At 44.3% G+C, this 15408-nt stretch overlaps 2 protein-coding genes and 1 pseudogene across 3 annotated transcripts in view; all 3 read left to right on the top strand.

Annotated features, from left to right (window-relative positions):
* Window positions 1–1593: 1593 nt before the first annotated feature.
* Window positions 1594–11380, top strand: gpr156 (G protein-coupled receptor 156). Its single transcript, XM_030081314.1, has 9 exons — window positions 1594–1725; window positions 5554–5681; window positions 5808–5943; window positions 6060–6170; window positions 7150–7275; window positions 7656–7751; window positions 8399–8635; window positions 9317–9475; window positions 9902–11380. Exons 1-9 carry the CDS (start codon window positions 1609–1611, stop codon window positions 11315–11317), a joined length of 2526 nt encoding a protein of 841 aa, XP_029937174.1. The 5' UTR covers window positions 1594–1608; the 3' UTR covers window positions 11318–11380.
* On the top strand, window positions 3517–5189 carry LOC115380011 (E3 ubiquitin-protein ligase TRIM21-like; annotated as a pseudogene).
* Window positions 11381–14246: 2866 nt separating the features above from the next.
* gsk3ba (glycogen synthase kinase 3 beta, genome duplicate a) overlaps window positions 14247–15408 on the top strand; it is a 33332-nt gene continuing 32170 nt past the window's right edge. Inside the window, exon 1 of one of the 2 annotated variants that reach the window (XM_030080410.1) lies at window positions 14247–15145. In XM_030080410.1, coding sequence (XP_029936270.1) covers window positions 15058–15145 — 88 coding nt within the window. In that variant the 5' untranslated portion in view covers window positions 14247–15057. The remainder of the gene's footprint in view (window positions 15146–15408) is intronic. The other variant, XM_030080411.1, reaches the window with a different exon arrangement.

Below are 15408 nucleotides of genomic sequence, written 5' to 3' on the forward strand. Positions count from 1 at the left end.
TGGATGTTGACCCACCTCTGCTGACCTCTGCAGGGTGGCGGGATTTGCTGCCAAGTTGCAACCCATAGAGACAGGAATTTGAAAAACTGGCGGAAATGCCTCCCTCCACCGTTTTTCCTGTGGGAAGCAGTACAACTGTGATCTAAACTTGGAAAGTGACGAAAGGACGTGAAGCAGGAACTCCAGACATTTCCCAGATATGCTTCCCAGAGAGACTCATTGTTCTGTTGACACCGCCAGGCTATTAATTTTTGGAAATAGGTCACTGCACTTTGCGTCATTACCTGCATCTATAAGGACATTCAAACAGCTTATATTGTCATTAATTTATGGAACTTACTCATAGAGACGTCCTGTCTACTTGCGATCCCTGAATCAAACCATAATCTCGGTTACAAGTTTGATTTGTTTTGACCGACCTGATTCAGACAGTTGATCTCTTACTCTGGTTTGACAGAATCCCATCGTCAACCCATCCCAAAGCCCTCGAGCTAACTTAGTCATCTCACAGACAGTGACTAGGCATGTGATTCCCAGTAAAACGCTACTCATGTAAACACACACCTGTCTGGAAAGGGGGCTAACTATACGAAAACTTAACAGCTACACTTATGTACACCTTACATGCAACATATAAATGAGTCACAGCACACCCGAGAGTCTGTAGAAGTCCCATCTCAGACTATCAAGTGATTCTGTGGTGAACAATTAGAAATGCAACATGTCAGTGCAGCACGGGCAGTCTCATAAAAATGCCTCAACTGTCTGTGGCAGAGTGACAAATATTGTTTAGGGATAGTTTTGGAAGTTTATGTCTTGAATCTTGGAAGGCTTTCATTATAGCTGGTTGCAGTTCTTAATGTCCTCAGTGAAAACTAGGAATGATAGCTTCTCTCTCTCTCTCTCTCTCTCTCTCTCTCTCTCTCTCTCTCTCCCGCTCTCTCTCTCTCTCTCTCGAGTGTGATCTAGTATTGGGTGGTTCACCTCTGTGATGTCATGTTAGTGGAAATTGAGGATAAGCAGAGGCACACAGGTTTCCTGCTGCACAAGCCAAGTCCTGGCAGCTCCGTTTATTTTGCGGTGAAGCTGACTTGGCACTATATATTGGGGAATGATCGGAGGCTTTAGGTAGGAAGTCTCATTGTAACTTTTGTGTCTGTTGTGTTTGCCTTAAAGGTGGCATTTTCTATTTATCACATGTAAAATATTAACAATTATTTCCTGTTTGTTCTACCCCCGTGTAATATCACTGCAGTGCAAAGACACATCCATGCCTCCATCACTCCTACCAGCAGGGAAATATGTGAGAGCACCACACTGTGGTGGCTATGAGTCTTGCATGTGTTGTCGATCCAGAAATTGTTGCAGGACTAAAGATAAACGGATTCCCCTTGGACCCCAGTGTCTTCCGCTTTAGAGTTTAGTGAATAATCTACATATTGAGATAGAGGTGCTGCAAAAATATGCAAGTCAAAGTAGGGATACTGGATTTGCTGGTTTGTCTGAACAACAAAAATGTGACTTTGTTTAGTCTTTCATTTTCATGTGTTTGTTTACTTGTTTGTTCCTCAGGATGTGTTTGTGAAAGTAGACAGACTGGAGCCAATCATGTTGTCGGAGCTGAACTGCAGCTCCCAGTGCGACTCCCAGCTTTGCTTCATCCACTCAGGAGTCAACAAGCAGGAGGGCCTGGACATACTGCAGAGACTATGCACTCTCAGCATGGTAAACTCTCACACACTGATCCCCACATACTAACACTAACACAAACAAACACACACCTGTTCTTCATGTTGAGGTTCAATAATAGCAGGCAGAGAAAACATCATACATTTTGTTTTGAGCATCATATGGTTGCCACCTTCTCTATTTCATCTCTTCTCACCCACCAGGAACTCCACCGTTTTTCATGTGGATATTACACATATAGAAATACATGTTCACAGTGTTGGGAGGGTTACTTTTGAAATATAATAGGTTACAGATTACTAGTTACTCTGTTAAAAAGTATTTACATTTGTCCCAATGGCTTTGCTGACCCACGTTGTCTGAAAATACACCCAAAGAAGACATCCCTGCATGGTGAAAAGATGCAAAGCAACAGAATGAATGTTATATTCTACAAATATATATATATATATATATATATATATATATATATATATATATATATATATATATATATATATATATATATATGTATTTACTGAAAATAACTTATTTGGCTATAACCTCTATGTAATCTCCAACATTTTGATTAGATCGCCAACATTTGATTTGATTTGATTATCATTTATTTTAATTACTTGTAACTAGTTACATGCAACTCGTTACTCCCCAAGACTTAACACATATTCATATTCATATTCAGTGCACATGAACACAATACTAACATATACTCAAACTCCTGCAAGCACACATGTTGGCAAATATATTTCATGAGAAAAATGTCTTGACAGCATGGGGTGCCAGTGTGGGATGGGGGCCCCATCACAAAATATTTTTGGCCTTTTAAAAGGTTAAAGGGTGAGAGGATATTCAATATGGTCTAGTATGGCTATGTAGTACCATTTTAATGGAATATTCGATCTATCATCTTGACACTGTCTGATACAAGGGATATTAACAAGCACAGTGATGGCACAAGACTGAATCACATAATATTCCCTCTGATATAATAATGGATGACAGTGTTTCTTTACCTTGTGAAACCTTGGTACATGAGCTGTGTTGCCAGACAGCTGGGACATAACTTCCTCACACTTCCAAAAACAAAAACAAAAAACATATCTAGAAGAACATAGAGACGTGTAATTTATTGCTTGAGGAGTCAATTAAATAGTAGAGAAATATTAGGGCAAAGGTCTAGTGAGGCTATGAATAGTACCGGCACTGTTCCCTTTAAGAGGAGTGTAAGCAGGCAGTCCGGCAACATGAGGCAACTGCAGGTGGTTTAATGTGACTTTCTAAATAGAAACTAAAGTAGTGGAGAATCTAACACTGTGTGAGGGAACACAACACAAACAGTGTCTCCCGCAGACCTCCTCACTGTACATTTCTCCACGATATACCATCTAGAATCAGGTGAGTTGAGTTTCTTTGATTTCTTTCGTACTGCTGAGTGTTTATTCATGCATCCATACCTCTCAAAAGTTCAGATAGTCGTTCAGCAAGGGTACAGAAGCCGCAAGCTGCATTGTGTTTCAGATTCTGTTTTGTTTTTGTTTCATGATAATGCATATTATGTAATGACTTTGTCCCCACAAAGCCTGGTTAATGTCTGTTGAACTCGATTAGTGGACATCAAAACTTTCTGTTGTTTGCTAAAACGAAATATCCTTTGATGAAATGTAACACCATACATTTGTTGCTATTCATGGACACACACAGCTCACTAGGCACAACTGTTCCTAAGCCTAATGATCTACTAGAGAGAAACAAAATACAGCTTAGGGACTGTAGCCAACTTATTCCATAAAATCCCATCTGCATTTATTTCTGGATATCTTCCCAGATATGGCTTCTGCTGGCAGCCTGCTGTCTGAGGAGCAGTTTCTTTGCCCCATCTGTTTGGATGTGTTCACTCAACCGGTCTCAACTCCTTGTGGGCACAACTACTGCAGGGACTGCATACAGGGATACTGGCACAGCACTAAACTGCCGCAGTGCCCCATGTGCAAGCATAAGTTCTACAGGAGACCTGACCTCAAAGTCAACACCTTCATATTAGAGGTGGCTTCTCAGTTCAAGAGGTCAGTGGAAATGAAAGAGAAAAGTGAGACGGCGTTTAGTGCCGCGGACCCATCCACATCTCAGCTCTCCGCGCTGTATGGAGAAGTTTCATGCGACGTGTGCAATGGGAAGAGGGTCAAGGCTCTGAAATCCTGTCTGGACTGTTTGGCCTCCTATTGTGAGACTCACCTGGAGCCCCACCAGGTGCTAGGCACATTTAGGAAACACCGTCTGATCAAACCTGTGATGAATATGCAAGACAGGGTGTGTAAGAAGCACGAGAAACTGCTGGTCTCGTTCTGCAACACTGACCAGATGTATGTGTGCCAGATCTGCGTCAAGAAGGACCACAAGGACCACCACACTGTTCCTATTGAGGATGAGAGCCGAGAGAGGAGAGCTGAGATGGAGAGGATAGAGGCTGAGGTACAACAGATGATCCAAGACCGGCTGAAGAAAGTCACAGAAATCAAAAATGCTGTGCAAGTGAGCAGAGGGAACACACAACAAGAGGTTGAGGACAGCTTGCAGGTTTTACTAAGCTGCTCTGCTCCATCCAGAGAGGCCAAGCTGAGGTGGTGGAGGTCATTGAAGGGAGGCAGAAGGAAATAGAGAGGAGGGCCGAGGGGCTTGTCATGGAACTGGAGCAGGAGGTTGACCAGCTTAGGAGCAGGAGCACTGAGCTGGAGCAGCTCTCACACACACAGGACCACCTCTACCTCCTCCAGAGCTTCCCATTTCTTTCCACACCACCAGCCACCAAGGACTGGTCTGACACCAGCGTGGAGAGTGTTGTACATGTGGGCACAGTGAGGAGGGCAGCCCGGAGAGCAGGATCTCAGCTGGAGGCGATGATAAAGGCTGAGGTGAAGACGCTGTGTGAGACAGAATTTCAGAGGGTCCAGCGGTGTGCCGTGGATGTAACTCTGGACCCCGACACGGCTCACCCCAAACTGGTGCTATCCGACAACAGGAAACAGGTCCATCATGGTGATGTAGCACTGAACCTGCCGGACAACCCAGAGAGGTTCTACCCTGGTATTAGTGTTTTGGGAAAGGAGGGTTTCTCCTTTGGCAGGTTCTACTATGAAGTCCAGGTGAAAGGGAAGACGGAGTGGGATATCGGAGTGGGACGGGAATCTGTGAACAGGAAAGGAGGGAACATGCTTAACCCTGAAGGAGGCTACTGGACTTTGGGGCTTAGAAATGGCAAGGACTACTGGGCTCTCACCAGCCCTCCAATCCCCCTGCCCTTGGTAGAGAAGCCCCAGAAAGTCGGGGTGTATGTAGACCTGGAGTGGGGTCAGGTCTCTTTCTACAACGTGGAAACTGGCTCTCATATCTACTCGTTCACTGGATACTCTTTCAGCGAAAGACTCTTTCCCTACTTTAACCCCAGGCGCAATCACGGCGGGGTGAACTCGGCCCCTCTGATCATCACCCCTGTCAACGTCTGACATCTCAGAGCTTCCCTCTACTTACTCTGTGAAGCTTTTTATCTTGTGTTCAGCGTTTCTCTCATGACGAGCACAATTCCTGTGTGACCTTTGTTGCTGTGTTTGCCTCAATAAAGTTTTGCCTCATTAGATGAAGCCTGTTGACTACTTCTTCCTCCCATTGCAGCTTCACTCATATCATTCACAAAATCATTTCAGAATCATGCATAACCGAGATAATCTAGAGAGAATCACAAACAGACCTACAAAAGTTGACAATACATATTCATTACATCAAGCCATGAAGGCGTATAGAAGCTATATCTGTAATATTTTAAATGGGATTTGTGTATGTGTGTGTGTGTGTGTGTGTGTGTGTGTACAGATGGCAGTGGAGCTACCGCGGAGATCTCTATCCCCAGTGTTGTGCGCGGTGGTCTGGACGCTGCTCTCCTGTGGCATCCTGCTGGCATTCTGCTTCCTCCTCTTCACCCTGCGCTTCAAAAACAACAGGTGGGGTGCACAGAGAAACCTTCTCATCTGACGCACACTCGCACACAAACACACTCTGACAATAATAAATCAATTCTCTATGTGTGTGTGTGTGTGTTGTGTGTGTGTGTGTGTGTTGTTTATCAGGATCGTGAAGATGTCCAGTCCCAACCTGAATGTGCTGACTCTGCTTGGAAGTGTCCTCACCTACAGCAGCGGCTTTCTGTTCGCTATTGATGAGCAAATGCACGCGCAAGGTGGAGCATCGAGAGCGGCGCTACAAGTAAGACATCATGTTTGTTAAATCACTGTTGTCTAAGTGTGAGGACGCTGGTTTCACTTCACTGATTGATAAATAACCAACAATCTAAATTTTAAAATAAGTGTGTTTTCTCCTAGGCTCGGATGTGGACTCTGTGTATTGGCAGTACTCTGGTGTTTGGGCCTATTTTGGGGAAGACATGGAGACTCTACAGAGTGTTCACTCAGCGGGTGCCTGACAAGAGAGTGGTAAGCATGGCCTCCTGTCTTTGACCTGCTTACATTTGTCACCCAGGTTGCATTAAGTGCATTTTTTATCATATTTTTAGGCACCTCAGTGATTTGTCTGGTGGTCAGACTCACACTGTGGGTGGTGTTATACGTATATATATATATATATATATATATATATATACACATATATAGTTTGGATATAACCCAGCTACAGTATAAACTAATTAGAGCTGAGTAAGGAGAGTGAGAAAAAGTATTGGAGAACAAAATACATAAACAGCAGATGCATAACTGACCTTTTAAGTGGTGATGCACTGATTTGTGTATATTTCTATTTATTCCCTCTTTTTTTTTTTTTTTTACTGATTTACGTAGCTTGCTGCCACGGTGGTCAGGTTCCAATGGCAAGGATTGACAAGACCTGTTTTATGAATTTGGATTTTTAATTTTTATGCACGACTCATATACTGCTTCCTTTATGTAGTGCTTCTAGAGGAGACGTATTCTATAAACTCACGCTGGTGACTTTATATGCTATTTTCATGTGAGCTACATAAGCAACACAGTATATTTTTCATATTATTTGTATGTGCAAATTTCCTTGGCCAACTAAATTCATTCTGATTAGGACTCTGATTATAACAGCAATATCCAACCATCTATTTTTCCATCCTGCTTGGGTCAGAAAGGCTGGAGTCATTCAGTCTCTGTTTTTTTTTTTTTTTTTTTTTTTTCATAACAAGAGCAAAAATCTACAAGTGAGATGAGACAGTCCCACTTACATCCAATACAGTTTCACTTGTGTCAGGATTTTTTTTTTCTTGTAACAGGTATAAATATGTTGACACAAGGTAGAATAAGGCAGTTTTCAGAAAAACAAGATTTTTACGCTGAATATGAGACTGAATGATTGTTGTTGTTGCACCTGGAGGAACATTCTGCCTGTAATATAACGTACAAATCTGTTGTGTTATTGTGCCGTTGTCTGCCTCAGATCATCCGAGACATCCAGCTGATGGGCATGGTGGCTCTGCTGATCCTGGTCGACATGCTGGTCCTCACCGCCTGGAACCTCACAGACCCCATCAGGTGTGCACGGTCTGTGGGAGCTGTTGTCAAGGTAATCCACCGGGCATTTAGTAGTGTTGTAGTAGGCTTTCTCAAAATTACACTTTTATTTACTTACAGAACAACGTGTGAGGATTTGGAAATAAAAGGAGTCAGAGGGCAGATTTGTTGAGATTTAATTGTTTGCCTGTTATCAAATTTGTTGATCAGAATATTTATTGCTGTGAAATCTGGGAATTTAGATGTCATGGTGATTGCAGATAATTTCAAGTCCTTTTGTTATCTTGTAATTTGGTTACAAAAAAAAAATCACAAATTCCTTGGAAGGCTGTCTTAGTACAGAACCAGTAATAGACATGGGTTTGTGTTGGTGCTGTATCCAAAGATTTGGGTTTCTTCTCCCTTCTCAGTGTTTTGTTTCTTTTGGTCTAGGTGGTGGAGAAAGATGTTTCCTACACTTTGTCTCAGATGAACTCCTGCTCCTCCGTATACTCAGATCTGTGGGTTATCATTATTGCCACCATGAAAGTAAGTAATTTCTGCTTTGTTCAACTGTAATGATAAAGTGTTTATTTTTTGTTCTTGCTATAACATTTCATCTATGCTGTATTGTTACACATGATCTATGTGTTTAATATAAAAGCATGAAACTGACCTTTTCCAGTATAGAAAGAATGATGTCTGAGAGTCAAACTCTGTAAAGAGAAGTTCCACTCTAAAACGGAGCTGTGTCACTACTACTACTGTATAGAAACCAAACAACAGATTCAGTTCTTGCCTTAAGTTACTATTAAGTTACTCTTAAGTTACTCTCTGTAACACTCTGCCCACAATGGATGAAACATACATCTTTGTATGTGTTATACAGGCAGATTAATTTCATTTAATGGTAGTGCTAACATTTCTTAACAGGAGAATCCATCCATATTCACAGAGAAGGTATCCATGCATTGGCACTGTAATCAGTTTGTCTTACATTGTCAAAACAGCATTTCCAGAAAGAGGCACTTATTAACATAGACCGCAGATTGGAACTTTGACTAACCTGTTTTCATTTTCAGTGGAAACTTTCGAAACAGAACTCTTCCATATTTAATCAAAAACATTTCCGTTGTGATTTATGCTGTATTTTTACTTTAAATTTTACTGATGCTTCTCTCGACATCCCTCTCTAGGGTTGTCTCCTGCTTTATGGCACCTATCTGGCTGGGCTGACCTCCAACGTCAGCCACCCTCCGGTCAACCAGTCGCCCACCATCATAACAGCGGTCAGCTTGGTCACCCTGTCCTCGGCTGTGGCTGTTCCTGTGTCTGTCTTCCTGCAGGCCTGGCCCAACCTGGTGTACAGCACGGTGGCCGGAGCCATCTTCATCTGCACACTGGCCACCAACTGCCTGCTGTTTGTACCTCAGGTGAGACAGAAAGCCTGGTGAGGAAATGGCCCCTGACATCTCCATGTTTCCAGTGACAACAGTGGAACAGTTCTGTGTAACCTCCCTTGAGCAGAGAATGCGAGGGAGGGGGAGTTTATTTCTCAGACAGAACTCTCACGCAATCATTTTGTGTAGGACACAGAGATGCCACTGTTTGCAGCCACATGCCAGCCCACTGAGAGGATGCTGTGTCTGGGAATCAACAATACAAATAGAGACATTCAGTCAGACAGACAAACTGTGGATTGACAGATGTATGACAGACAGACAGTCATATGAGTTTCTCTCTCTGTTTTGACAAGCTTAGTAACTTATATGACTGATTGCGGCGCCCACGCCTTAGTGTGCGTAAGTTTCCCATATCTAATAGTGGAGTGTGAGTCACGCATAAGTTGCTCATGAGTCAACACATTGTAGGCAGTGCCAACAAATTTATGACTCTGTAAGAGGCTGGTGGTGGGCTTATGTTACGATTAAGGAATGCATCTCCAGCGGAAAGGATGGAGATTTTTTAACAATGAGCGTTATACTAAAACACACACCTGGTGATGTGCTGATGTGGTCCAAGGCCACGGTGTTGGAAACCTCCCTTATTCTACATTATATTTATATCTGCAAAGTAGAGTAATATATTTTTAACTCATTTACACACACTTACAGCTGACCCAGTGGCGGCAGTTTGAAGAGGACCACAACAACCCCAGTCAGATGGCCAAGTATTTCAGCAGTCCCAGTAAGAGCCAGCCTTCTGTCTACAGCCAGGATGAGATCTACTACCTGCTGGGGGAGAACAACTCCATGAAGAAGTTGCTCAATGAGGTAATACATAACTCTTTCACTTCCTTTAAAATGAGGATCTTAGAAAATAGCTGCTCTTATGAAGCTAGGTCTGGAATTTGTGCATGCTGATCCTACCCTTTAAAAGGATAGTGATTTTTTTTTTTTTTTTGGTAATTCTCAAAAACATCTAACATCATCATCGTCAAGATAGATAATCCATGACAGTGAACAATGTACAGTAGTCTGCACAGAAGTAGGCCAAAGGTAAGTGGGCTTACAACTCTACACTTCTTCCCTTTCTAGCTTTGAGAGAGACTTGTTAATGTCAGCTTAACTTAGTCTGAATCATCCAAACTCAGGGGACGAGCATAAGCAACCTAAATCACACATAGATTTCTCTACAGCTGAACATCATTCTGGGAATCCCCATGTGTTCACGCTCGCCTTGGTTGTTTTGTTTTTTAGAAGAATGCTGTGATCGACAGTCTGCAGGAGCAGGTGAACAACGCCAAGGACAAACTCCTGCGCCTCATGTCTGCCAGCCAGCCCCATGACGAGCACGAGATGGACTCCTCCTCCACCAACCTCAACTCCTCGTCCACGCAGACCACAGTGGTGCCGTCGGAGTGCCCCTCCTCTCCCCTACCTCAGAGAGAGACAGAATCCCTCCTCTCAGCCTCTCACACGACTACAGCAACTGCTTCATGTGACATCCCACCTTTCTCTGAACCTCACCCTGCTCCTCTCTCCACAACCACCATCACTGCTTCCACGCCTCTCCCATGTGATGTGTCTGTGGGTTTGACTCAGAGGAGCGTCTCCCAGGCAGGTCCCATAGGGAATAAATCAGGGGAGTCCAGAACGGGTGAGGATGTCAAGCAGCCTGTATCCTCACCGTCCTCAGATTTACCCAGGACAGGGACCAAAATAGCAGGGGGTACCACACCCATACCTCAGTCCAACTATGCCACTTCCCCATGTTCCCTTGGAGTCTTGAGCCCATCTCAGGCAGACACGTCAGGCTATAATGGTGACCCGGGGTCGAGTGTCATGCCGGTGGGGTTTGTCAGTAGCGAGCAGCTGCAGGAGATTCTCCAAGAGTTGAGCGTGGATGCAGCCATGGAAACTGCCCTCCGCTCTCCCAGTCAGAGCCAGACACCCCGAAGACCCTCTCAACCCAACTTTGCTGAATCCTTGGCCCTTTCCCCTCGCTCCCTGCATACACCACGCTCCCCTCATCCTCCTGTCCTCTTCCGCTACCCCAGCATCTCGCCTTACGCAATGAGGAAACGCCGGCCTCCCTTCCACTCCGCCAGAGGAGGCTTGTCTCCTCCCTGCTTCTACCCAGCCTTGGAGCTGCCCATTTTGGGGAAGAGGAGTGACACTCACAGGCCTCAGAATCCAAGCAAAAACACCTCTAAAACATCGGAGGAGGTCACTTTGGACAGCACTCCTCTCCATCTAGGGAACAGTGACTTGGAGGAGGAAGAGGAGGAGGAGGAGGAAGAAGAGGCGGGGGGTCATCAAGCGAAGAGAAGAGGTAGGAGGTGTGTTTCGAGGCCCCACAGATGCTCGATCGCACGGTGCTCAGGACATGGCCGCTTGGCTCCGACGGATGTGGAGGCAGGTGATGAGGACAGGCAGCTCCATAGACATGTTAGACATGACTCCTTTGGGTACTGGGACTCAGACTCAAGCAGCTCGACAGACTACTGCTACTACCACCGCCCCTTCTGTGACTCCTGTCTGCAGCGGGGCTCGTTCGTGTCCTCAGACAGCTCCTCAGACTCCTCAGACAGCGAGTACGGAGGCTACAGCGGCCTTTACCGCTCGCCACACCCTGTGGTCTTCAAAGAGGACCTCAAACCCACCTTTGTTTGAACAGAGGCAGTGCATTTCTAAAAGCCAAGTGCTCAAATCATAAATTAACTCGTACAAGTTTGTCATTAAGTGCACTTTACATGGTCAGAACATTTCCGTCAATTTAATTCATGTCCTGAAAAACAGCAAACACTGTAAAAAAAAAAGGGGCTTTGTGCATTGGACAAACACAAAATTCATCATGCAGTCTGGGGAGTACGTTTACGTTAGTTTCACATTCTATATGAAGAGATTTTTACTGTATGCTAACAAAACTGATATTCTTGAATCTTTTTCAGTGCACCGTAAGCAAAATGGGATGGAGTAGGGCTGGGATTGTGAAAACCAACCCAGCTGAAAAAAAGCACATAACACTGTTTACTTATTTACATAAATATTACAGCCTTACATGTTGTGCATTTCTGCTGTCAGATGAAAGCCTTACATTTTCAAAATGTCTACAATTAAGGAAAAAAAAAAAATGCCATCATAGCATTTTCTTAAATAACAGGATGTATTTTGAAGAAACTTTGTAGGCCTAGTGGCAATGAAGCCTCCTTTAATCTGTTGTGTGTGTGTTGAAATTTAAGTAATAAAATGAAAAAGACTGAAATGAAACTTACAAGGTTTTCAACAGTAGAAATGTTCATCATAGCAGCTACTCTGCACATATTTATTTTAATATTTATTTGTTAACGTTTACATGTTACTTTCCTTCTCCATGTTATTATCTTACATGGTCACACACATTCCTCTTTTTGATATACCAATTTATTCTATGATCTTTGGTTTGGAATTTGATCTAATGTTGCTGTTTTCTAACTTACTGCTATCACTACTATAGTCTTAATTGAAGTGCAGAACCTGTTGGATTTATTGTTAGACACTTAGTCCCTGTAACTGGTTTGCAGAACGTCATGCCTATGCAGTCAGAGCATGTCTGAGCTTGGTAAGGTCACAGTTGTGTTCCTAGTATTGCCATGCCTCAGTAACAGTATTTATTGTCCTGCTGTCACTGTTATTTTGGGGAGAATTTCCTATGCATTAAATGTTTCAGTGTTTCTTACTAATGCACCCTCCAGCCCTCACCCCTCCACTCTCAGAGTCATATCATGTTCATCCCTTTAGCTTCCCCTGTCTCCTATAGCTATTGTGTGGAGTTCTGACAGTATTCTATTTGCACCATAGCACGGCCAGCTAAACAAATAAATATGACTTTATTTACCTGTCTGTGCTAAGAGCAATAGCTTCTTGGAATAAGAATACTGGCCATGCATCATGTCCTGTGGCCATGTAAAGTCAACCATGACGTGTAAGTAAACCAAAATAGCTCATGAGCACTGATTCAGGTGTTTTCATGATTTTAAATATCCCTGTAGCACTGACCAAAAAAATAAAAAAAATAAAAAAATAGAGCATTTCTCTCTTCCTCTCTGTTTTCCTCTCTTCTCAGTCTTGCCCTTCTTTCTCTCTCCCTCCCACTATCTCCACTCTGTCTCCATCCCTCTATATCTGTATTTTTTTTTTTCCTTTGGCTAATGGCAAAATATGTTTGCCGGGGGAGGTGTTGCTACGAAGGGAAAACAGTGTCTTGTGTTACTTCTGCTCTGCTGCCTGTTTTTGAGATGCTACTGCTCTTTATTCTGCATCAGAAGCATTGAAGGGCAGCCTGAGAGAAACTCCTTTTGATACAGAGCATAACAGACAGAGTAAAAATAAACAACACAAAAGACCAGCACCACTGTGCATGAGAAAGACTTTTCCACCAAGCTGAGATGAGAAACCATCCTTCTGTTTGGTTTAGATGATAAGATTAAGGGATTGTGTAATGAAAGTGATAGCAGCCAATCACATGCAACATAATCTCCTTTATAAATATGTTGCCATCACAAATACTGTTATATTCCCACTGGTGCAGGAGCCATCGTGGCTCAGGCCCTTTGTCTGGCATTTAAGTTTCACACACATACAGTAGCATGACTGTCCACTACATCCTTGCGTGTTTGGTCTTCATTCTCCATTTCCCCATCCTGGCAGGACAGGCGCCTGCATCTCTCTAAATGAATAATGGATGGAGATGAGAGCTGGAAGACCTCACCTCTAAATTCCAACTGTGAGGTGGGGGGAGGCTGGTGTGAAGACTACAAATGAAAGGGATGCAAAGGAGAAAAACCTTAGTAAGGGCCTGTAGAGCCCTAATAATGACAAGGCAGTGATGGTCTCCAAAATACACACACGAACCCACATACACACACAGCCACACACACACAATGCATCCAGGTTTAGCTGCCTAACAAGAAATAGTTATGTTCAGGCTATCAATAGGCCAAAACGGACACCACATATGAATCTTTCTAATTTTACTGTAATAGGTGTAAAACATTTCACCTAGATAATTACTAATGTGGCTTTTTCACACTACTTTGAATGCCCTCTGGTGCCGTTCCCAACACACAATTACAATTACTAAACATTATGACACTAATTAAACGGTTGCGCTGGAGGGCCATGCAAAAAAAAAAAAAAAAAGTGTCAGAGACAGAGAGCGGATGGGTTACTGGAACTAACATAGCAACAGTGCTGCATGACCACCGGTGCACTGTGACAGCTGCGTCCATTTGAACAGGCAGTCTGACTCGGGGCTCTTATTGGCCGACAGAGTCATCATTCCTGGGACTAATCCGCCCACTGCCCCTGTCGCTGCACGGAGAAAATCCTTTGAAGTACTGGGGCGGTGCCAAGCAAATTATGCCATGTGTTCTCCAAGACCTGCATCCTCATTGGTCCGCCGGAGCGGAGTCTACGCCCATTTTCAAAGGAGGTCCTCCGCGATTGGCCAAATCGGCCACCCCAGATTCACCCTTGCGCGTTCACAGTTTTCCAATTCTCCACCTCGGAGTACGTTAAGGGCGTAAACGTCGTCCGTTAGCACCAGAAGCTAGCACTCGTCGTTTGCCCAAACAGCGTAGAAAACGTCCGTAGTGACAAAGGCAGCGAGTCTGAAACCTATGGGGAAGGAATAAAAAAAGAAATTCAGTATCGTTACACTCACTACCTGAAGACCATCATTTCTTGAAGAGCTCACTGGCGCTGGGCCCCCGGTAGACACACCGGATTTTGACGGCGGCGAGGGCGGATTTTGAGTCAGCACAGAGCCGCTGAAATCGCTCGGCGCCGAAGAAGACAGAGGCAACTGGCAGATTTTCCGTTGGACCGTCAGTAGGCTAGGGTACAGCGAGGGAGCCGCCATGGCAGTCGGATCATTGAGCCTCCACATTGGGATATGAAGAGGAGCTGCATGTGTCGATAAGAATACCCAGCATTTATCTTTGATCCACACCGGATCACTTGTCTTTTATGTCTGATCTCACCCTTGTGCTCTTCTTTGTGACACCATATCCGCATCCAGAAAGAAATCGCAAGCGGTTTTAATCGGGGGGGGGCACAGGGAGAGGCCAGATTCATGACTATTTTAGTCGAAGACGTGTCTCCAAAGGCCTGTTGAAAGAAAACGAGGAATACAAGGAAGAAATGATGCTCTGATTGACTGTTGGTGGGAGAGAACGGTAGTTTATTAGGCGACACGAACTAGTGTGAAGGATCGTGGAGATAAAGGAGTCGCTTTCTGTCTTCATTCTCTGAGAATTTTATTGTTATTCAATCACTGTCATCCTTTTGGATGAGAAGGTTTGGTAAATCGATCAGCCCTGCCATTTAGCAAGTCACAGCCTCTAAGTCGGGACAATCGAGGGGATTGGATCATGTCTGGTCGGCCCAGGACTACATCCTTCGCGGAGAGCTGCAAACCAGTGCCGCAGCCCTCGGCTTTCGGCAGCATGAAAGTCAGCAGTAAGTACATCCCTGTAATTTTAGAATAGCCTACCTCTTGCATGCACCAGGCCCAGTGGGCTACACATCCCCATTAAATGAACATGTCTTCTTAATAACCATGCTGAAAGCCTGTCAAGCGAGCACAGCCCCACATAGCAAAGGCTTGTCATATCTGTGTCACTGACTGAGATTGGCCGGCGCTAGTGACAGACACCCAGCTCTGTGAGAGGGGGGACGGACCGCTGCGCTCTGACGCGCCGTCCCGGGGCTGGTCAGCCTTT

Source organism: Myripristis murdjan, chromosome 21, assembly GCF_902150065.1.
Source record: "Myripristis murdjan chromosome 21, fMyrMur1.1, whole genome shotgun sequence".
NCBI lineage: Eukaryota > Metazoa > Chordata > Actinopteri > Holocentriformes > Holocentridae > Myripristis > Myripristis murdjan.